Below are 24,469 nucleotides of genomic sequence, written 5' to 3'. Positions count from 1 at the left end.
GCCATTTAAAAATGTGTTTTGGGTTGGGCCTGGTGGCTCATGCCTGTAATCCCAGCACTTGGGAGGCCATGATGGGTGGACTGCCTGAGCTCACTGGTTTGAGACCAGGCCCAGCCAGAGCGAGACCCCCATCTCTACAAAACAGCCGGGCGTTGTGGCCAGTGCCTGTAGTTCCAGCTTCTTGGGAGGCTGAGGCAAGAATTGCTTGAGCCCAAGATGTTGAGGTTGCTGTGAGCTATGACGCCACGGCACTCTACTGAGGGTGACAAAATGAGACTCCATCTCAAACAAACAAAAAAAAAGCGTTTATTGTCTCTCTCTTCACTGGGCTGTTAGGTTTTACCAGGACAACAGTCTCTGTTGGTTTTTTTCACAGATGTATCCCCACAGCCTAGCCAGTACCTGGCCCCAAACAGGCTCTCAGTCAATACTTGTGGGTAGATGAACAAACTTCCAGCAGATTATTCTCACTGTGCTTTGCTTTAACACGTTTAAATCCCCCCCAGAATGGCTTTTCCCAGTACCTCCATTCTGTGCCTTTCCCTGTTGGCCTTATATGGTGTGCTCAGGGGTGCCAGCTAATTTTAGTATTAACTTAAGGAAAGTGGAGTACAGTAATGGACTCCCCCAGTGAGGTCACTTGATGCCTGCCATAAAGAAGCATAAAAAGTTACTATTATTGGGTCTTTGGGGTTATCTGAACCCCTGCCTCCCTCCCTTTACTTGAAGGCATGAACATTTAGACCCCCTACTTGGCTTGGGAGAACATAAGCAGCTGGTGATTTGCATGACACCCATGGTCACATTAACGTGATGGGGCAGGCTTCTTCTCCAAAAGGGCATGAGGTGATCATATGCAGTTCACGGTATTAGCAACGCTTTCATCCTTCACGATCGTTAAAGTAATAAACACCATTACCCTTTCAGAGATGAGGACATGTATCTGTAGGCAAGAATATATGTGTAGTGGCGGGCGCCTGCAGTCCCAGCTGCTTGGGAGGCTGAGGCAAGAGAATCGCGTAAGCCCAAGAGCTGGAGGTTGCTGTGAGCCGTGTGACGCCACGGCACTCTACCCGAGGGCGGTAGAGTGAGACTCTGTCTCTACAAAAAAAAAAAAAAAGAATATATGTGTGTAGTAAGGGGAGAATGGCTGGGCGAGGTGGCTCATGCCTGTATTCCTAGCACTCTGGGAAGCTAAGACAGGTGGATTGCTTGAGCTCACGAGTTCGATACCAGCCTGAGCAAAAGCGAGAACCCATCTCTACCAAAAAAAAAAAAAATAGAAAAACCGAAGCAAGAGAATCTCTTGCACCCGAGTTGGAGGTTGCTGTGAGATATGACTCCATGGCACTCTACCCAGGATGACAGCTTGAGACTCTGTCTCAAAAAAAAAAAAAAAAGTAAGGGGAGAGAGTTGAGATTTCAACATAGCCCTTCTGACTCCTAACTCCAGTTTTTTTTTTTTTTCAATTTATTTTTATTTATTTATTTATTTTTTGTGGTTTTGGGCCGGGGCTGGGTTTGAACCCGCCACCTCCGGCATATGGGACTGGCGCCCTACTCCTTGAGCCATAGGCACCGCCCATATTTTTATCATACATGACTTTTTTATTTCCTTTTTTTTTTTTTTTGAGACAGAGTCTAACTTTGTCACCCTCAGTAAAGTGCTGTTGCATCACAGCTCACAGCAACCTCAAACTCTTGTGTTCAAGCGATCCTCTTGCCTCGGCTTCCCAAGGGACTACAGGTGGCTGCCACAATGCCCCGCTATTTTTTAGAGACTGGGTCTCACTGTTACTCAGGCTGGTCTTGAACTCCTGAGCTCCAGTGATCCACCGCCTCGGCTTCCCAAAGTGCTGGGATTAGAGGCATGAGCCATGGCACTACATTACTTTTTTGTAGAAGTTCAGGACAGATTGTCTTCATTGTCTTTACTTTTTAAAGGTCAATTCTGACATTTGATTTATATTTCCTGACGAACTACATACCATTTTCCTCCCTCCGTCCCCCCACTTCTTCCCTTCCCTCCGTTCTTCCATTTGTAACGCAAGAGTTGATCGTTTTTCATGATGCCTGTCGCTGGTATAGTTTGTTTAAAAATACCTGATAAAATTATCAGCAGCTACTCATGGAAGCCTTCACCGGAAAATATGACCTCAGCTATAGTTATATGTTTTTTAAAATGCTATTTTTGCCGGTATCTGTCTTGGAACATTAGGAACACAGACAGCTGCAGTTGCTGGATGTGGTGGCAGGTTTTATGCCCCCCTTTCTCATATGCGTTTATGGTGACCAAGTTTATTTTTGAAAACGTAGGCTCAGAACAATGACAAATTTTTCTGATTTGAAATTGTCTAGAACAAAAGTATGTATCATGTTTAAAAAAAGAGTCTGTAAGAGCAACAAGGAAGATTTATGTCCTAGAAAACCCATTCTCTGAGCTGGCCATTTTCGTCACTAACCAGTAAAGACCAGATTCCTTAGCTTGGCAGCCAAGAAGCTTAACCATATCTGGTCTCAGATACGCTTCATACTTTTCTCTCCAGTTCTAAGATTCTGTTCTCTTTATTTGCCAGCAAAATGGGACTGTTTGTTTTTCCTAATAGCCAAACTTTCCTCTTTTTGCTCACTGTTTTTTTGTATTATCTGGAGAGGTTTTCTCTGCCTTTACTCAAGAAAAACACTCCTCCTCCAGGCAGCCCTCTGGGATTGCATTTGTTTTCATGCCCCAGACCTCACCATTCTGTCTGTCCCTTCTTTAGGACATGTCTACTAGTATATTCTTCACTTTAATTATTTCTGCCCAAATTCAGAGAACCATTTTAGGGCTATTCATAATAGGTATGTCAAAACCGGTGAAAAGTGACTAGCTTGAGCAAGAGTGAGACCCCATCTCTTCTAAAAATAGAAAAACCTGCTGGGTGTTATGGCGGGTGCCTGTAGTCCCAGCTACTCAGGAGGCTGAGGCAAGAGGATCCCTTGAGCCCAAGAGTTTGAAGTTGGTGTGAGCAATGAAATCCTATAGCATGGCTTGGCGCCTGTGGCTCAAACGGCTAAGGCGCCAGCCACATACACTTGAGCTGGAGGGTTAGAATTCAGCCCGGGCCCGCCAAACAACAATGATGGCTGCAACCAAAAAATAGCCGGGTGTTGTGGCAGGCGCCTGTAGTCCCAGCTACTTGGGAGGCGGAGGCAGGAGAATCACTTGAGCCCAGGAGTTGGAGGTTGCTGTGAGCTGTGATACCATGGTACTCTACCCAGGGTGACAGCTTGAGGCTCTGTCTCAAAAAAAAAAAGAAAGAAAGAAAGAAATCCTATAGCACTCTACCCAATGCAACTGTGGGACTCTGTCTCCAAAAAAAAAAAAAAAAAAAAACTAGCTAAAAGAAGGTGGTTAACTACAGTTCCATTGATGATGGTATAATAAGACCGGGTTGCAGACAGGTGGGTGGCCTGCAAACTTTTTTAAAAATTTGAATGCCTGCCTGCAGACTGTCATACATACTCTACCGCCCACCCCAGTCCCCTGACTCTATTTTCTTCAGCATGTCACTTATGTACATTCCCTGCCTGACCCTGGATGGCACGTAAATTCACAACCTTCACCTAGAGCTTACATCAATCACTTGATACATCACATCCAAGTTGTGGTTTTGACACTTACCATTGAATAGCTAGCTGTCGCAGGTTAAGATAAAAGTTTTCATTTTGGGAAGCTGAGGTGGGAGGATCACTTGTGCTCAGGAGTTCAAGACCAGTCTCAGCAAGAGTAAGACCCCAAGTTTACAAAAAAACCCCAAATTACCTGGGCATGGTGGTGAGTTGCCTATAGTTCCAACTGCTTGGGAAGCTGAGGCAGGAAGATTGCTTGAACCCTGGAGTTTCAGGCCGCAGTGAGCTATGATGATGCTATTGCACTCCAGACTGGGCAACAGAGTGAGACTTATCTCTACAAAAAGTACAAAAATTAGCTGAGCGTGGTGGCACACGCCTATGGTCCCAGCTGCTTGAGAGGCTGAGGCAGGAGTATCACTTGAGCCCAGGAGTTTAAGGCTAATCATACTACTACATGCTAGCCCGGGCAATGGCATGAGACCCTGTTTCAAAAAAAGCAAAACAATTAAAAAAAAATCTTTGTTTTGCATAAGGGGCCCATACAGGCCAAGGATGAGTTTCTATTAGGTGTGCGCATAAACTGCTATCCATCCATAATCCCTGTTCTTTAGAGGAACTGGATTTCACCTGCAAAGGAAGGCATCATATTCTGTAAATTGTTGCAGCCACATTCTCCTGTAAGATTTATATCTCCGCATTTGAACTCAGGCCAGGCACCAGAGGCATATCCCATGATAAGACGGGAAGTATTGCTTGAGTCAGACTCTCAGGGTCTAGAGCAGGGGTCCTCAAAGTTTTTAAACAGGGGGCCAGTTCACTGTCCCTGAGACCATTGGAGGGCCGGACTATAGTTAAAAAAAAAAAACTATGAACAAATTCCTATGCACATTGCACATATCTTATTTTGAATTAAAAAAACAAAATGGGGGCGCCACCTGTGGCTCAGTCGGTAAGGCACCGGCCCCATATACGGAGGGTGGTGGGTTCAAACCTAGCCCCGCCTGAACTGCAGCCAAAAAATAGCCGGGTGTTGTGGCAGGCGCCTGTAGTCCCAGCTACTTGGGAGGCTGAGGCAAGAGAATCGCTTAGGTCCAGGAGTTGCAGGTTGCTGTGAGCTGTGTGATGCTATGGCACTCTACCGAGGGCCATAAAGTGAGACTCTGTCTCTACAAAAAAAAACAAAAACAAAAAACAAAAAACGGGAACAAATACAATATTTAGAATGAAGAACAACTAAAGTTAAATCAACGAACTTACCAGTATTTCAATGGGGACTATGGGCCTGCTTTTGGCTAATGAGATGGTCAATGTCTGGTTCCATATTTGTCACTGCTAGTTGTAACAAGTGATGCAAGTGTGCATCAGTTAGTCCCGAGACTGAGAGGAGGAGTCTGAAAGATAGAGAGGAGGGGAGTAGGAGAGGGCCGCACACATTCCACACATGCGCACTGTAGCAGGGCAGGCAGCGGTGGCAAAAACACCCGGAGGGCTGGATCAGGGTCTTTGGCCGGCCGCATGGCCCGTGGGCCGTAGTTTGAGGACCCCTGGTCTAGAGCCTGGTTCCTCCAATTACTGGCTATGCACCCTTGAGCAGGATGTTTAACTTCTCAAGTTTTACCTCTTAAAGCTGTTGTTAAAGATGCTAAATGTATCCAAATTTTTTTCTTTTAGCTGAATCTGGGGACTCTTAAAAATGTGTTCAAATTTTGTTTCAATGTTTACATTTTTAAATGTTTGGTGCTTAAATTTATATAAAGTTCTTAGTTGAATGGCTGGTACATAAGTTCTGTTTAAATGGTTATCTGTTAGAGTGGAAACTCAATAAATGTTTGTTGAGTGAATGAGTAATTTACTTAATCTGTCATCACCCATATAAAGAGGTTTAGCTATGTGATAATTTTTAGTTCTAATATCCTGTGGATTTATTTATGAGGATGTTAGAAGTTATGATGAGTTTTGGTTATTACTGTTTTTTTTTCAGGATTATTACGAGGGTGATAAAAAGTCAAATTCTAAATAAACCAAATGAATTGAACCAAAAAAAATGGACAAGAAAGAGAATGTTTTTAAAAAAGCACTCTAAGTCCAGTTATGCACTGGCCTTTGAATTAAGATGTGTCTGTGGTCAGCACAGGATTATAGTTGGAAGCTTCTCTGAAGTTCTTTCACATTTCCATAGCAGTCATTCATCATTTAATTTTAGGTCAGGCTCATGCCTCTAACGGCAGCACTTTGGGAGGCTGAGGTGGGAGAATTGTTTGAGGCAAGGAATTCGAGATCAGCCTGAGCAACATAGCAAGATGCAATCTCTACAAAAACTAGAAAAATTAGCTGGGTGTGGTCATGGGCACCTGCCGTCCCAGCTCCTCAGGAAACTGACGCAGGAGGATTACTTGAGCCCTGGACTTGCAGATTGCAATGAGCTGTGATGGTGCCCCTGGACTCTAGCTCAAGTGAGACAGAGTGAGACCCTATCTAAAAAAAGAAAAAAATCACTTAATGTATTTCTTTGGCCAATTTAACATCAATTCTTAATATTCAAACATGTCTTTGCATACGATGACCTAGGGCATGATACATGAAACAATAAGAAAATATAAGCCAGGTCTTCTGCTAGAGTCCATACAAATCATTCATTTGAAGCTATGCATATTTATTAGCTTACACTCATCTTTTTTTTTTAAACTTTTTTTTTTTTTGCAGTTTTTGGCCGGGGCCGGGTTTGAACCCACCACCTCCAATATTTGGGGCTGGTGCCCTACTCCTTTGAGCCACAGGAGCTGCCCCCATCTTACACTCATCTTCTAACTGATTCACTTAACAATATTGTTTCTAAATAATGGTGAAGTCAAAGAACAATTTATAAAGAATTAACCTACAGAATATATAATGAAATTCTACAAATCAATTATACACATATTTGAAAAGACAACCCAATTGAAAAATGGGCTGATTATGAGAACAGGAGATTTACAGAAGAAATCTTTGAGCTCTTGCTTGGGAGGCGGAGGCAGGAGGATTACTTGAGCTCTGGGGTTTGAGGTTGCACTGAGCTGTACTCTAGCCTGAGTGACAGAGCAAGACTTTGTCTCAAAATATATGTATATATACATATATGTTTCCTAGTGCTATACCAAAATATCTAGTATCAGCTTCTTTTCCTTTGTCTGTTAGGCACAAGGTCTCTCCTCTTTTACCCTCTAGTGGCTAATCTGTACTCGGCATTTAGGTGCTCATTTAAACCTCCAGGCTGTCTTACAGGGTCCCTGATGTTGGTTAGAGGCCTTCGCTGTAAGCTTTCGTAGCACCCCCTCCTTCTTTTCTCGATGCAGTTATCAGCTGGTGGTGCTGTTTCCTGCTTACTTGCTCTGCCAGTTGGCTAGACCATAAAACATTCCCCTAGGGCAGGAGGCTCTTACTGTGGCATCCCCAGGGACTGGTGTTTAGTGCTGTACAGTAGATACATATTTAGTAAGTGACTGAAAGAACTAATGGCCACTGCAATGGTACAAGTTCAGTGTCTTGCACATACTGAGCCAGATCTGGATACATGAAACTACCAGACAATGAACCCAAACTGTGAAACAGTGTTTGTTGGTCTAGAGGCCCTTTCTTGGAGTCCCCAAGCCTTGGGTCCATGCACCCATGTCTCACAGTTGAGGGGAGAAGCAGGGGGCTGGGCTTCATGTAAGATGCTTCTAAACCTTGTCCTAGAGCCACTGACACAGCCAACTTAAGACTTCCCATTGGCTCTGGCAGCGGCCAAAGCTCTTGCTGCCAAATTTTCTGGGCTCGGGGAGGTCAGGGTCCTCCAGTCTGCCTGCTAGGCCAGGAAGGACCACTGCTTCTACTTTCCCCACCCTCGCATCGGGCCCCTGCTTTGTCCTGGGTTCAGGTGGCATCTGGCTTGCTGGCCACAGCATGGGCTCAGGGGCAGGGGGACAGCCTGCGGCAGGCCTGATTTGCATCTTACTAGCCAGAACTTTCTTCCTTTACCTTTTCTTGCCTTACCTTTTCTCGGCCTAATTCAATCATTTATTCATTAGAATCTGCAGCCATTTCAAGTTCACCTCCATCTAATCTAGCTGGCATCAGCTCAGCTTCCAGCCATGAGAGAAACTGAATCCCTTTCCTGACAAAGCCTGCTCTCGGCTGGAAGTTGCTAAGCCTGGTGGCTACCTAGAGAGCCCCTCTCTTGGCTGCCACATCCCTGAAATCTTACAGCATGAAGCCCTGTGTTTATAGCAGTCAGGACCTGCTTGGGGGACTCTTGACAGGTGGTCCACGTGGATGCTATTCCACTGCAAAATGACCTTGGATGAATTATTTTTCTTTCCCGACTTCAGCTTCCTCACCTGCAAAACAGCATGAATAATACCTTGCAGCAAGATTTTGTTGAGGTAATCATTGGGGCTGTGATGTAAAGGGATTAAATTGGCAGTGCCCTTGGGACTGACCCTGCTGTGTCCTTTCCCAGCTGGGTGTTTCACATTTCCTGTGCAAAAAAAAAGATAATAGTACTTTCTACCTCATGCACTATAAGTGCTTAGAACAAGGCCTGGTGCATTATGGACACTGCCCCAGATTTCCCAGGTTGTAGTAGTGTCTGGCAGTCTGTGAGCACTCAATACGCATCACATTCTATCGCTATTACTGTTACTCTTACCACCTAGGGCTGCTAGGGGCAGTGAGATACTGGGAAAACATCTGGTACACACTAAGCGCTCAGCAGATATTTTCTTCCTTCATGACCCTTGATCTTGGAGCACAATTACCTCATTGGGAGGCAGGTGACTCTGGGAGCAAGAACATTCTTTCTCATGCTATCCTCCTGTGAGGTAGGGATCTGACTCCGAGTTCTTGGAAAAGTTCCAGGAGCTTTGGCGTCTTTGTGATATTATGACCTTGAGACCAGTGGGCAGGTTTGTTTAGTTCTACCTCGACTCTGAGCTATGGATGCCAGGTGTAAGCCCATCATGGGCACTTAATTTAGTATATTTCATGACGTTCCCAAGGGGAGCTTGCAAGGGACCTTGGAGGCCATGAACCTAATCTCCATAGTTTACAAGGTGGAAACATGTTCAGAGATGCAACAAGAACTGCCTGAGGTTGCACAGCCCCACCTCCAGAGTTAGAGCCTGCAGCACACGCCTGTGGACACCTGCCCAGGTTCCCCCTGGGCTGCTGCACAGGGAGAAAGGCTCCGGAAGTCTATGTGCAAATCAGCCAGACCACCCAGATGACTCCTGACCCTGATCTGAAAGCTGAATTTATCTTCACTTGGGCCAGACGTAACCCCTGTCATATTTGAAAAATTCCAGGTAAGAAGAGCAATGACTCAACCCTCCCTACTGCAAAGCGTTTGAAAAATTGAATGGGATTACAACATAGAAGGGAAAGAGAAACGATTTCTTTCTTATATCTTCACAGCCTTTCCCCTCTCCTGTCACAGGCAGTAGAAGTTGTTTTCAATTATGTGCCTTTCCTACCTGTGCACAGACACTACGGTGCAGACAGTGATTTTATTTTATAATATATATATTGTTTTGCTAAGCATTGAACCTAGAGAGACCTTTTAACTTAAGGTTCGTGGAGGGACATTGACCTAGGAACGTGGCACTCGAGTCTCATATTCTAGAAGGTACTTTCTCAATGCGCCTGGAAATTAGGCTGAGTTTAACCGGCACACTCTTCTTATTGACGTGAAAGTGTCTGTGGCTTGCTGGACTTGTAGGAATCTCAAACTATAGCAAGGAAAACAAATTCCTATTGTTTTGTGCGTCCGGGCAGAAGTTCATAGCTCTGCATTAGGCACCAGTTACATTTTCTAGGTGCTTGTTGTGCAGTTCTGACCCAAAACACTATATCAGAAAACCATAGTTTAAAGATTTCTAAATCAGAAATCCACAGTTTAGGCTTTGAAAAGAATGAAGACATTGACAAAAAGCTTCAGTTGTGTTTCAAACTTGATGATTTTAAAGGAATTCGATTAGTGTAAAAAAAAAAAAAAGAGGCGAGGTGTGGTGACTCACACCTGTAATCCTAGCACTCTGGGAGGCCTAGGCAGGTGGATTGCTTGAGCTCAGGAGTTCCAGACCAGCCTGAGCAAGAATGAGACCCTGTCTACTAAAAATAGAAAAATTAGACAGACATAGGGGTAGGATCCTGTAGTCCCTGTTACTGGGTAGGCTGAGGCAAGAGGATTGCTCAAGCCCAAGAGTTTGAGGTTGCTGTGAGCTGTGACACCATGGCACTCTACCTAGTACAATAGAGTGAGACTGCCTCTCTCTCAAAAAAAAATTGTTTTGGAAGTGAGAGATCATTCTAATCAAAGGTAGACTCTTTATAAAAAAATAGGAAATTATGATTTACTATGGAAGGAGAAAGAGAAAGTTTGGGACAGATTTTTATTCACTAATAGATTAGATCAGAAAAGGGGAATTGATACTTTCAGGCTTTTTTTTTTTTTTGAGACAGAGTCTCAAGCTGTTGCCCTTCATAGAGTGCTGTAGTGTCACAGCTCACGGCAACCTCAAACTCTTGGGCTTAAGTGATTCTCTTGCCTCAGCCTCCCAAGTAGCTGGGACTATAGGAGCCCACCACAATGCCTGGCAATTTTTTGCTGTTGTTGTTGTTGGAGTCGTCATTGTTGTTTTAGCTGGCCCGGCCAGGTTCGAACCCACCAGCCTCAGTGCAGGTGGCTGGTGCTCTACCCACTGAGCATGGGTGCTGTCCAGCCTGTCTTTTTTTTCTTTTTCTTTGAGACAGTCTCACTTTGTGGCCTCCTGGTAGAGTGCAGTGACGTCATCACTCACAGCAACCTCAAACTCTTGGGCTCAAGCGATTTGCTCTTTTTTTGTTGCTTCTTCAAGTTTTTTTTTTTTTTTTTTTAATGTTTTCTCTTGCTGGGGATTCATTGAGGGTACAAGAAACCAGGTTACACTGATAAGGGATTCTCTTTTTGAAGAAGAAACATAACCTTCAGCTTAGGAAAGGAGTTACTTTTTGGTAAAAAGTTACTTTTTGGAATGTAGAGTGATGCTTTTAATACTTCTACTATAAATTATAATAAAATGTCTGAGTTTAAATCTGAGAGACCAGCTCAAGTTATAACACAGGGTGTGAATGTCAAAATCTTTTTACTCTGAATTTTTACTGTGTTTCATGAGCTCATTACCACTGGGTTTTTCCATGAATTTGAAACATGTGTGTAGCTTAAGCAAAGATTATTTACTTAAACTTTATAAACTGAGCTAAAAATAGAAAAATACTGTTTCTATTCTTGGAATGTCTTACAAGCTAAAAAGTGACCATAATTGCTGTACATATATAAGCAAAATGTTGAGAAGAGAACAGCTGTTTAAATAGCAACATATAATAATTTAGGTGGTTTTGAAATGCTAGGACATTTTAATGAATTGATTGTTCTTAACAAAGAGATAATTTTGTGTCATCAAGTAAATTTCTGTTTTTAGCAAGGGTCTTATGGGCATAGAAAGGGCATCCCTAAACTGCTGTGAGCTTTATTCGTGAGGGTTTTGTTAGTGCTTTTCCCCTAGTTACAAGTTGTCCCCTTTACACACTGCAGTTTTCTTCGTATTTCCTTTAAAGCGGAGCTCCTTTAAGACTAATTTAGCCAAGGTGGCTGGAGCCACTAAAAATGTTTTTGTTTTTGTTTTTGTATTTTTAGCTACAGGCTACCCAGGCTAGAGTCAGGATCCTAGCTCATTCAGCCTTGAATTCCTGGGCTCCAGGGATCCTCCTGTCTCAGACTCCCAAGTTGCTAGGATTCCAGGCAGACACCCAGTTATTTTTTGTAGAGACGGGGTCTCACTATGTTGCCCAGGCTAGTCTTTTTTTTTACAATTTATTCATTTATTTATTTATTGGCCAGGGCTGGGTTTGAACCCACTACCTCCAGCATATGGGGCCGGCACCCTACTTCTTTGAGCCACAGGTGCCACCCCACCAGGCTAGTCTTGAATACTTGGTCTTAAGCAGTCCTCCTGCCTCAGCCTCCCCAAGTGCTGTAAGTATAGGCATGAGCCAAAAATGCTCTTGTTAAATCTGCTTGCTGTTATTCTGGCTAACAAGAAACTACAACATAATACACAAAAGCAAAGCATAAAATTAGATAACTTAGTTTAAATGCTAACATGGATATATCAAAATAGAACATTGCTTAGGTCCTCACCTGGACTTACAGCATATCCCAGAAAAATCCTCAGCAAATGTGTCCGTCACTTTCCCTTCTGCTTTCTCCTTTCCTTCATGCACCGATTTATTGAGGACTGTTTTCTGGGAAGCTGGCTTCAGACACTCAGTCTTGCCACCCAAAGATTCCATTCTGAAGCTGGCATGATTTCAAATGTGCGCGGGGGTGCGTCCTTAAGAGAAATTGAGTGACGTAGGCCCGGGAGGAGGGATGGAGGTGTGGGGCCCGACATGGGAGAAGCAGTGTGGAGTGAGCGGGATCCATGCCTGGGGTCTCAGCTCGTGAAAGCATGGTGGGCTCGTGATGCTTGTGCACATGGAGTCTCTGCCTGGCTAGAGTGCTAGGAATTTACCAGGGAAACTTGGACGGTTCACAGCTTGGCTTATAGAGCTGAAGTAACAACTGGCACACAGTCTTGCTGCTAGACAAAGCAACTCTTAAAAGGGAGAGGAAACTATGGAGGCATGTTCTGGACACCTACCATCTGGGATTTAGTTTTGGCTAACACAGTCTCCTCTTTGACCTTAAGCATTTGTCCTGACCTATTTGATGTGTCTATAAGCCCAGTACTGAACTTGAGGCCTCCTGCCCATCGTTCGTTTGATTTCTACATGTAAAACGTTTCATACCCATCATTACTCCAACAGCAGTTGCTGCCGCTGTTACTGCCACCGCCACCACCACAGGTACAGCTGATACTTGCTGAGCTCCGACTGTATGCCAGGATTCAGGCTGAGTGCTTTATAGGCATTATCTCATTTAATCCCAACACTACCCCTTGTGAATGTGGGGCCTGTAATTACAGAGGCTCAGAAGAATTAACTTGCCTAAACTCATTCAACCACCATCATATGGAGGGATTTGACAGATTAAGATATGACTCACATAAAGTTTTGGTTTTTAGTACACTCACCAAGTTTTGCAACCATCACCACTACCTAATTCCGAAACACTTTCATCACCTCCAAAAGCACCCTATACCCGTTGGTAATGCCTCCGCACCTCCTCTTCCCTCTAGTCTCTGTGACCACTGATCTACTTTTTGTCTCCAGGGATTTGCCTGTTCTGGGCATTTCATATGCAGAGAATCATACAGTATATGCCCTTTGGGGACTGGCTTATTTCAATGAGCATAATGTTTTCAAGGTGCATCCATGTTGTGGCACATGTTACTAGTACTTCGTTACTTTTATAATAAAGTCATATAATGTGCCCTTACTTACGCATTCATCAGTTGAGGGACATTTGCATTGTTTCCACTTTTTGGCTCTTGTGACTTACACCACTGTGAACATTTGTGGACCAATTTTTTTTTTTTTTTTTTGGCAGTTTTTGGCTGGGGCCGGGTTTGAACCTGCCACTCTGGTATATGGGGCTGGCGCCCTACTCCTTTGAGCCACAGGCACCACCCAATTGTGGACAAATTTTTACTAAGCATGTGTTTTCGATTCACATAGAGAGATGTTTAGTTTGGGATTTTCTGGATTTAATATTATCGTTAGGAAATATTTTATGTGGAAACAAATCTTTATGCCTTTAAGGGAGGACTGCATATCACCAAACTACTGCTTACTAAAATTCTCTCTCCACCACATAATCTCGGATTTCTGCCCCGTCTCCTCCTATATACAGAGGAGATGAACGTTAATCCTGCGAACCTTTGTCCATGCTGATCCTTGTTCCTAGAAAACCCATTCCCTCACCATTACCTGTCAAAGGGCTGACGTCTTCCAGAACGGAAGCTTCTTCCTTTACACCAGAAGTTATTTTCTCCTTTTCTGGCAACTCCTCAAAGCTTCACCTGGGCTTTTTCTGTGGTCATTTTCCATTCTTTTCCCAGCCTGAGCTTCCCAGCTACCCAGTATGCCCCTTGAGGGTAGGATTCTGGTCTGAGTCACTTTTGCTATTCTTTGCAAGGACTCTGGTTGCTTTTACACACTAATACTAATGCATATTCTTATTTGTGAATTGAATAAATTCCTGGTCAGTTTTGCCAAGTGGCTCTGATTCGCTTGAAACTCAGATGCATTTCCTTGAAGATTAGTATTACAATGGCTCTATTTTTAGCCACGTCTGTGGTGCAGAGGGACAAGCTGGCAGAGGAGGCCGTGCTTTTGCCTGGTCTCCTCCTCCCTGCCCTCCACATTGGAGGGGTGGCCTATCTGACATCTCCTTCCGAACTCTCAGGAAATTTTGCCGTCCTTGCTTCTTGTTCCTCCTTGAAGGAAGACCTTGGCAGCAGAGCTGAGGCAGGAGCGTCAGCGTTTGTTTCCGGGATATATGGTCAGGTTTAGTTCCTGGGTTTCTCCCCTCTCTTTTCAAGTCTTCCTTTCATGGCTCAGGACAGCTGAGATGGGGAGACATGAAAGCATCCTTTTAAAGTAACTTATAAAGATGGTAGTCTTGGATTCTGTCACACTTAGATCTCTGCAGTGCTATTTGAATAGCCTATTGCTCTCCACAGGGCAGCTGTATCTTTTTTTTTTTTTTGCAGTTTTTGGCCAGAGCTGGGTTTGAACCCGCCACCTCCGGCATATGGGGCCAGCGCCCTACTCCTTTGAGCCACAGACACCACGCCCCCTTTTTTTTAATAAAAGATCTAGAGCTATGAGAGTGGTTCTCATTCCTGGCTGACAACTACAATCACCTGTTAGGATATATCTCCAAGTTGTTTGTTTTGAGATAGAGTCTTACTTCGTCACCCTGAGTAGAGTGCTGTGGCATCACTGCTCACAGCAATCTTAAACTCCTGGGTGCGAACGATTCTCTTGCCTGTTGGTAGCTGGGACTATAGGCCCCTGTCACAATGCCCAGCTAATTTTCCTATTTTTAGTAGAGACAGAGTCTCTTGCTCAGGCTGGTCTTAAACTCCTGAGCTTAAGGGATCCAGAGTGTTAGGATTATAGGTGTAAGCCACTGTGCCTGGCCTATCTCCACGTTTTAAGTAAACCCATAGATCAGCACCTATCATGACCTCCCTAGCTATGTGCAGTTGGCTGACATATTTTACTTTGCTAGATTTTTTTCTTTTTTTTCTGAGACACAGTCTCATTATGTTGCCCTCAGTAGAGTGCCGTCGCGCCACAGCTCACAGCAACCTCAAACTCTTGGGCTCCGGTGATTCTCTTACCTCAGTCTCCCAAGTAGTTCAGACTATAGGCACCCACCCCAATGCCCAGCTATAGTTTTGTTGTTGTAATTGTCATTGTTGTTTGGCAGGCCCGGGCAGGTTCGAACCCGCCAGCCCCCACTTGGCTAGATTTTTAATAATTGAGCGTACATCTCCATGTTGAACCGTTCCTTTGCTCTTTATTATCTCACACCTGGCTCCCTTCACACATTTATGTCACCTGCCTGAGAATTTGACCTTTGCCCCCAGGAAGCCAAATCATCTCCCCACTCCTGCATTGCTGCATTATGGGTGACTCAGGTAGACAGTCAGGACTGGAACCTATCAGCAGTATCTTTAAGCAGTGACTTTTCTGTTTGCAGAGATCCTCAATTTTGGCTTCATGAGGGAAGCACCTGATTACTGCACCTAATTACTGATGCCTGGTATTTAGATGGAAGGGAGGGTGGTATCTTAAGGAAAATTGTTTTGAGTGTAAGATCAGTTAGATTACCTGATGTTAACAGTGTCCCTTTAATGAAATCCCAGACTATAACAGAATTTCTTTGTGCAGTGTAACTGGCAAGCTACATGTTGGCAATGAATTAAAATACGAATTTTCATGTTATTTCTTAAAATATTTTATTTGAGCTGCACACGTTACTGTCTATCCAGTCTACCTAATGCCAAGGCCCATAAGATGAGTGATTCTGCCCACTCCTGGATCAGGAAGGAAGACCTGGAGCAGAGGAGACTTCTGTGAGTCTAAAAGATACATAAACATTAGGCAAGTTCAAAGCAGGACCTGCATCATGAGTCTCTGTCCTGGATGTGTATATATGAAGAATTGGATCCAGGTTTAAACAATGAAGGCTTCATGACCCTATTTCATCCGCCTGTATAATTTGCCGTTGTAACTGTTACATTCAGAATTTGGTCTGACTTTATTTTTTGCAAGAAATGCAACTTTTTTCCTCTTAAATTTAATGTAACTTTTTTCTTTAAGCATTATTATCTTCTGTGGAAAAAAATTTATCGGTTACAGGTAGCTCAGGTTTCCTTAGTCAAAAATAAGGATAAGGATTCTTCTCCTTTCCCAGTCCTGCTTCTGACTTGTGGGCATTTTGGCAGAGCTCAGTATGGGAGCTGGATTGATGGAGTACGGCAATATTTGTCATGGACCCATCAGCTCACAGCACAACTATGCTGTTGTCCAGGAGCTCTCCAGAAATCACTCTGGCTACGCAGGTTCACACCATCCCACCAGCGCAAGAAAATTTTAGCTGCTTTCTCGGAAGCCTATTGGTCAGTACCTTGTTATCATTTTTTTAAGATCAGTGTCAATGGATCTTATCTACTACTGCTTCTTACATTTTAATATGCATACTAGTCACCTGGAATCTGTAAAATGAAGGTTGGGACTCAGTAGTGGTTTAGGGCAAGGCCTGAAATTCTTCATTTCTAACACATTGCCAGCTGATACCCAGGTTTGCAGGGCAGTGGACCCTACTTTGACTAGTGAGGCTGTAGAGGCCAAAAGCCTTCTCTCTGTAATGGAGCTGTCAGCTTCCATCTGCTCTAGGTGCTTGGGAAGGTGACTTAGTAATAGGGAAAGATTTGGGCAAATGGCTGGTGAGTGCCTGCCCCCCTTTCACCAGTCACATACCAATGGGGGGGGGTCAGGGGCTGATCCCACCGCCAGGTTGTTTTCACATGTTCTGTTGTCAGGCTTTAACGAGATGTGCGGAAAACTCCTTTTTTGGTGGGAGTCATTCTCTCCCCCTTTGGAATGCGACTTAATTAAGCAGAGAACATCCTGCTTAGAGAAATGAGAGAACAGCACTTCCCTAAGATGCTCCCAGGGCTCTATTTTTTTTTTTTTTTGCAGTTTCTGGCTGGGGCTGGGTTTGAACCTGCCACCTTTGGCATATGGGGCCTGCACCCTATCCCTTTGAGCCACAGGTGCCGCCCTCTCTCAAGGCTCTTTTCACGGTAGCCTCTGTGAGAACCATATCACCCTTGACTTTCCTCAGGCCTTTATGACTTACCTTGTTTCTGTGCATCCTGCCTGGAAGGGGGAAAAAGAGCACCCCTCTCACCCCAAGCATCCTCTCCTTTTGATATTCAGGCTCTTGTGTAATCTCCTCCTAAGTGTGGACTGGACTTGTTTCTTTGCTTGTAAGTAACAGACTATAGCACAAGTGTTGGGATGTCACCTCTGAGGCTAATTTATGAAAAGACTGGCTCCCTTTTGGACTTCTGCTCTCTCTTGCATCATTTTTACTGGGGTGGGGTGGGTGCAGACTGCCGTTTTGTGAGCAGCCCCAAGGAAGGGAGCAGTAAGAAACCAAGGCTCTGAGTCCAAGGGCTGGCCAGGAACCGTCCAGGCCTCAGCTGCGTGAGTGAGCTTAGAAGTGCACCCTTCAGTCCCAGTCAGTCTAGAGATGACTGCAGCAGCAGCTATGCTTAAGAATGACCTTGAGCCGGAGCACCCCCACCGCATGCTCCTGGATTCCTGGCCCACAAAAGTTAAGCTTCTCAATTAGGGGGCAGTTTGCTATCTAGCAATAGGATAACTAATACACTCAGTCAACTCAGATACCAGCTATTTAGGGAACAACATTAAAGTGTCCTGTTGATCCTTCATAAAGATAATGCAGCATTAGGCAAAGAGAAGTAGAATTCCTGGGCTGAGGTGGCCCACGTGGCCTGAGGAGCTCAGTGAGGTTCCCACCTGACACAGACATTAGCATCAGCTGTTAGACCTTTGGACTTTATTTTTTTTCAACGTGGAACTCAGGAGTGTCTGAGCTTGAAACTCACTTTAACCTTTGTAGCCATAAACTGACCACCCTGTGACGTTATTTTGCCTTAGGAGAGGAGAAAATTGTGATGAAATCAACATTTCTCAAACCGCTCAAACCTCCTGTTGGTGGGAGCTGAGGGTTCTTTTCCTGGGCCCCATTTCTAGTCTTTATAGCTGAGTTTTCTGACTCCAGGAAAACCACCTTTGATTATAGAAAGGTATTAGGGGCTGGGGAAACACTGGTCCTTTTGTTAGCAGCGATCTGGAGCGCTTGGGGAGAACTCCGTGGGGGTGGAGGGAACCCCTGGAAAGTTGGGCGGGCTTTGTGTCAGCTCCAACTCTGGGGCTATTATCAAACCTCAGAGAAAGAGAAAGAGATGGGGGGATTCATAGATTTCTGAAAGTTGTTACTGAGCGGGCCGCTGAGGCCTGGGAAGCCGGGGGCCTGGTCTCACGGTTTCCTGCGCAGCCTGGGCCATCCCGGAGGGGGGCGACCCCGGCGCGTCCCAACTTCCCGCCGGAGCAGGGCGCGGGGTGGGCGGGGCCGGCGCGCTCCCTCCCGCCTCTCCTCTCCCTTCCCGCCCCTCCCGCCCTCTCCCCTCCCCTCCCCTCGCCTCCCGCGCCTCTCGCGCTCTCCTCTCCTCTCCCCTCCGGCCCCTCCCGCGCTCTCCCCTCCCACTTCCCTTTCTCGCCGGGCAGCCCTGCGGGCGCGACCGCTCCGGGCAGTGACGAGCGGGGTGGAGCCCGCCGCCACCGCTGCTGCCGTGGGGGGAGCGATGCCCGGGCCCCGCCGCACCTCGGACCCGCCCCCGGCTGCTCGCGGGCCCACGGGCCGGCGGCGGGAGTGAGCTGGAGCCGGCGGGCGAGGAGCCGCCGCCCGGCCCGCGATGTCACCATTGTTCAGCTGGGTGGCCAAGGTAGGCGACGTCTGGGCAGCGTCGGGCCGGCGTCCGTTACCGGAGCCCGCGGCGCGGCGGGCGCGGTTCTGGGAACACGTGTAACCGTCGGGCCGGGGCCGGGGGCGGCGGGGGTCGCCCGGCAGCCGGCCCAGTCTCCTCCCGGGGACTTTCATTCATTAGTTAGGGAGAAGCGGCGAGGAAGCGTTGTGTCCATTTCCCAGGTGGGGAGAGTGAGGCTGGACGCGGAGACCCAGGAATCCGCGCCTCGCGGGCCGCTCCGGCTCCCGCCCCACGCCCGGAGGAGTCACCGCCGGGTGTGCCCAGGCGGCGGGACCGCGTATGTCATCCTGCTGGGTACAGATTTGTGCCTAGTTGTCTGGGATAGGTTGCTGAGGATGCCAAAAGCCTGAACTTGGTGCACACAGAGGGCGTTTGTCTTTAGCTTTTAACTTTCTGGTTTCAAAAGGCACGTTCAGAGGTCTGAGTTTTAAATATTTGGTTTTAACCTTCTATTTCCATAAAGTTTTATTTTCAGGACATGAGTGCTTTCCGAATAACTGATAGTTACATATACAGGCCAGTTTCCCTAGAATGAAGGGATTTAGAGTTCCCAGCCAGTGAAAGAATTCTTTTAATTCTCCGGGCAGTGCCAGGTGTTTGAGTGTTTTGAATGATACAACCCTACCAGCTTTAAAGGCTCGCTGGTTTTAGGGCATCTTGCAGCCACCCCCATGGACTCACTCCCTTTGCTGGCCCCTTAGTGGGGGTGTGGGCTTGCTTCCTGTGTATAGCCTGTTGAGTAATAAGCTCGTATTGAGAGAACCCACTAGCCACTCTGTGACCCTTTACAAATAATAATTAGGCGGTTACATGTCCCTAGTTATGATGCAGCACTTTGAGAGTGTTATTTTCTGTTGACGTTTTTATGAATACCTGTTTGTGAGTAGCTGTAGCTTTGCCTGTAAACTAAGTGATAAGAAAATGGAGACACAGGCTGGGCATAGTGGCTCACACCTGAAATCCTAGCACTCGGGGAGGCCCAGGCAGGAGGATTGCTTGAGTCCAGGAGTTTGAGGTTGTGTGAGCTGTGATGATGCCACTGCCCTCTACCTGGGGCAATAGAGGGAGACTGCCTCAACCAGGACGTGGAAACTAGATGGGCACTGGGTAATAACATTCCAGCCCTGAATCTGAAACACAGCTGGTGGTAAAATGAGATGGTTTTCAAAAAAGTTTTGAGTCATTGTACTTTTGTACTAAAGAAAAGTTGGTAATGCCCATGTTTTATGGTTTGAAATGATAGCTAATTAGCTTTTGTAAATAAGCTAATTTGATATATTAAAAAAAGTTAATGTAGTTTAAAAAGTAATTCCGTGTATTGTGTGATTATGTTTTACTTTTAGGTTTCAGTCTACTTTTATACTGTTACACATATGTAAGGCCAAAGGGAGAAAAAAACCCAAATTGAGATGCAAGTCGTTTTATTCCCAAATCAATAAGTAAATTAAAAAAAAAAAACCCTGCTAATATTGGTCTTAAGTTTTATTTACTTTTCCAGAACATAATAAGATGCTATTCACTATAGGAGCGAAATGGACTTTTGTTTACTTTGGTACCTGGGGACAGGGAAAATACCAAACCAAAGTCTGATTTCAGAAAATATTGAGGACTTTTATGAGGCTCATCAGCCTTCACCAATTGCCAGTAGTTTGGAAGAATTCATGTAAATGAACTATATGCTGATAGCTTTATTTAGATTCTGAGTCATGTTATTCCAAAAGTGTTATTTACTCTACAGGGTAACACCACCAAGAAACTATTAAATGTTGTTGGAGCAAATTTGTCTATACTTGTCAGCATCATTTTAAAAAATGTGGTTAGTTTATATTTCATTTCCTCTAGGTGGTGCAGCCATTATTATATCTTGAAATTGAATTATTTTTATAGACTATTATTTTGTGAAAGGTTTTACAACATGAAATTCTTTGGAGTTATAGATCGTGACATTCTGTGGAACTTAATGTGGTTTCTGGTGACAAATCATTAACATACTTTACAAACTACAGAATGTAAACGCAGGAATAAAAGGCACAGGTAATACATACATAATCCCAAAGTTGTCATATTTAATTTTAGAATGCCCCTTCAAGAACACACAAACGCAGATGGGCACACACCTTACACAGACATTTGTATATCTAGTTACTCAGCGGACGGTTCCATTTTGATATTTTCAGCTTCAGCTCAACATTTGGCAGAGGAGAAGGGGAGTGGGGGTCAGTTGATTCAAATGGACACCTGAGCGTGCCCTGGTTTATCTTGGGTGATTGTATGAATGTTGAATGTGTAAAATGAGCAATTTCATGATTTAGAAATAAAGCCCAAACAGGGAATTTTTGTTTTGAAGAGATTATCTACTCAAAGGAAAGAAAAATATAAGATGTGCTTTTTTTCTTTTCCCTTGAGACAGTCTTGTTTTGTCACCCTTGGCAGAGTGCTGTGGCATCATAGCTCACAGTAACCTCAAACTCTTGGGCTTGTGCAATCCTCTTGCCTCAGCCTCCTGAGTAGCTGGGACTACAGGTGCCGGACACAGCGGCAGCTATTTTTAGAGACTGGGTTCTCACTCTTGCTCAGGCTGGTCTCAAACTCCTGAGCTCAAGCATTCCACCTTCCTCAGCTTCCCAGAGTGCTAGGATTATAGGTGCGAGCTGGTCTCAAACTCCTGAGCTCAAGTATTCCACCTTCCTCAGCTTCCCAGAGTGCTAGGATTATAGGTGCGAGCTGGTCTCAAACTCCTGAGCTCAAGCATTTCACCTGCCTCAGCTTCCCAGAGTGCTAGGATTATAGGTGCGAGCCAACGTGCCCAGCCTAAGATGTGCTTTTTTTTTTTTCCATTTTTTTGGCTGGGGCCGGGCTTGAACCTGCCATCCCCGGTAAATGGGGCTGGCACCCTACTCCTTGAGCCATAGGCACTGCACCATGTGCTTTTTTTTTTTTTTTTTGAATTGGATATGATTCAGAACATTAGGGCAGGTGTGCAGGGCCTCATGAATGGGACGGGCTTTGTAGAAGTGTGATTTCTTGATTAGTCTTTCACCAGAGACACTTTATCTTTTAAATAAAAAAGGATGCCTCAAGCTTGGTAATTTTCCTTGTTTTTTTTTTGAGACCCTCTCACTTTGTCGCCCTTGGTAGAGTGCCATGGCATCATAGCTGGGATTACAGGTGTCTGCCACAATGTCTGGCTACTTTTAGAGACAGGATCTTGCTCTTACTCAGGCTGGTCTTGAACCCCTGAACTCAAATGATCTGCCTGCCTTGGCCTCTGAGAGTGACAGGCATGAGCCACTGCCCAGACCTTAAGGTTTGTGATTTTCATTCTATTCCCCATAGATGCCCCCAGAAGCTACGTGATCTGTTGATGGTTTCTGTGCTGCTGCAGATGGTGAAAACTAACTGCAGCAGAACTGCCAGGTGACTTTCAGAATTTACTTGGATTTGCACCTGTCTATAAAGGTTGTGGCTAAGATCATTGTTAGTACCTAAAATTAGTGGACTAAAAATATATACATATGTCAGTTTATCAGGTAAAATGGAAAATGGGACTTAAATATAGCCAAGTTTGCTGTGCTTTAAATCCTAATACAGTTTCATGTTGTTTGTTTTGTGTATTCAGGTGTTTTCCTGTGCTCACATATTTAGTCAGCAGATGTTTATTAGGCGCCTTCAGTGTACAGAGCACTGTTTATGCCCTGGAGGAGTTAGTTCACTTTGCACAGTAGATTTATCCTGCAAAAAATATGCACACTGAAGATTTGTAAGCTAAATATTTAAAAATGCTTTAGGGAAGGGATCCTTCTGTAAGGCAGGTGACTGAGCACTAATTAACATTTCATGTAAAACCAGGTTTCCCATATTTTGGCATTGCTTAAAACACAGGTTTGTAGCCATCGTATATTCAATGAGTCATCTAACAAATGTGTTCAACACAGATATTTATGGAGCACCTGCTGTATACCTGGTACTGTTTGAGGAGCTGGAGATTTAGCAACAAATGGGCAGACCGAGTCCCTGTTTCTGTAGAATTCTAGAAGGGGTGAGACGGCTATCCAGCCAGCAGATAGGCAGACAAGGTCATTTCAGATGTGGCCACTGCCAGAAGAGAAGTAAACTAAGAGTGAGGAGGGGCTGGGGCTGGGGTCGTGAGAGTGGCACTTCAGCTGAGTGGTGTGAGGGCACTAAGCATAAACTTGCCCAAGGCAGCCACAGAGAAAAGGCAGGCGTGCCTGCCCGGGGTAGGGATGGGGAGAGGAGCAGAGAATTGGGCCCTAAATTGGGGACGAGTAATGTGGCCAGGCCTGTTGTGGTTCTGTAGGCCCTGTGTGGGGTTTGCATTTGCTTTTCAGTACAGTTGGAGGCCATTAGGAAGCCATTAGAGCAGTGATTTCCAGCTGGTGTGTGGAGAGAGGATCTTAGGGGTGCCGCCAAAGATTATTGATTACATTATTTTCTAAAGTTCAAAGCACAGTAAGAATATTTTATTTATTTATTTTCTTATATTGAGACGGAGTCTCACTTTGTGGCCCTTGGTAGAGAGCTGTGGCATCATAGCTCCCTTGTGAATCTGACTGTAGCAACCTCCAACTCTTAGGCTAAAGTGATTCTCTTGCCTCAGCCTCTAAGTAGCTGGGACTATAGGTGCCCACCACAATGCCTGGCTTTTTTTTTTTTTTTTTTTTTTTTTTTTTGGTAGAGACGGGGGTCTCACTCTGGGTCAGGTTGGTCTAGAACAGTGGTTCTCAATCTTCCTAATGCCATGGCCCTTTAATACAGTTTCTGTGGGTCACGACCCGTAGGTTGAGAACTGCTGGTCTAGAACCTCTGATCTCAGGGCAGTCCACCTGCCTCAGCCTCCCAGAGTGCTAGGATGACAGGCTTGAGCCACTATGCCCGGCCAAGAATATTCTTTTTTTAAAACTTTTTGATGAACATAATTTGTGTGCCACACAAGTTCAACTATAGGTTCAAGTATGCCGTGAGATAAAAAAGGTTGAAAAACACTGCATTAGAGGATGTGATGTTAGCTGACTTCTATTTTGGATGGAAGCAGGGGCGTGGACTTTGGTAGTAAGGGAGGAACACCAGTAAGTACATCATCGGTGTTTATCTTCTGAAATGATGTGACCCAGTGACTTTGCTGTCTCCTTTGAGAGTGTACAAGTGACCAAGTAACTGCTTCTTCTATGTTGAGTACAAGTGCAACTTGTCTTTTGATCAGCTGTTTGTGAGCACAGCTTTCAGGTACAGTCCTGTCCTGACTCAGGGCTTGTTTATTTACTTTTGAGGTTTCCTGGAGACTGGACCAGTCCACCTTGGGTGCCTCTGGCCAGTTTGGACCTACCCTTGTGTTTATCAGTACACGGAACAGCAGCCTCCCTGTCCCGTGTGAATCTGACTACAGCAGGTATTTAGGCAACAATTCTTTTGTCTTGCTTGAAGTGAGTCCAATGTTGGTTTGTCCTTGGGGTGTGTCCTAGGTTAATGTGCTGGATTATTAATTTTTAAATTAAAAAAAATTTTTTTAATATTGTCATAGTCAAACCATTCCTTGAATCTGAAAAATTTGCTGCCTCTGCTAAGCAGAGCTAGAATAACCCGCAACTAAGGTTTCAGCAGAGCTCCTGTGGAGCTTTTTTGTTTTTTTAAATCTGGTAGGGGTAGCAGCCTGTGTTTGGACTTGGGAGTTCTAGCAGCTTAGTGTGCCAGTAACTTGGGTGCAGGTTGGTTTTATTGAGAGGGAATGAAGGCAAGCAAGGATAGAA

General features: G+C 45.0%; 1 protein-coding gene across 5 annotated transcripts in view; it reads left to right on the top strand.

The window, feature by feature from the left end:
- The window catches only part of TBC1D1 (TBC1 domain family member 1), a 233,458-nt gene that overhangs the window by 58,433 nt on the left and 150,556 nt on the right, over positions 1–24,469 (top strand). The window contains exon 1 of one of the 5 annotated variants that reach the window (XM_053577467.1): positions 18,449–18,662. The exons of the other annotated variants lie outside the window; for them this stretch is intronic. Within the exon in view, the coding sequence (XP_053433442.1) occupies positions 18,633–18,662 (30 nt within the window). The 5' untranslated portion in view covers positions 18,449–18,632. Of the gene's footprint in view, positions 1–18,448; positions 18,663–24,469 lie in introns of those variants that run through there. 5 annotated transcript variants of the gene reach the window in all.

This window comes from Nycticebus coucang, chromosome 23 (genome assembly GCF_027406575.1).
Source record: "Nycticebus coucang isolate mNycCou1 chromosome 23, mNycCou1.pri, whole genome shotgun sequence".
NCBI classification, from domain to species: domain Eukaryota; kingdom Metazoa; phylum Chordata; class Mammalia; order Primates; family Lorisidae; genus Nycticebus; species Nycticebus coucang.
This window is presented reverse-complemented; position numbering and strand designations above follow the sequence as displayed.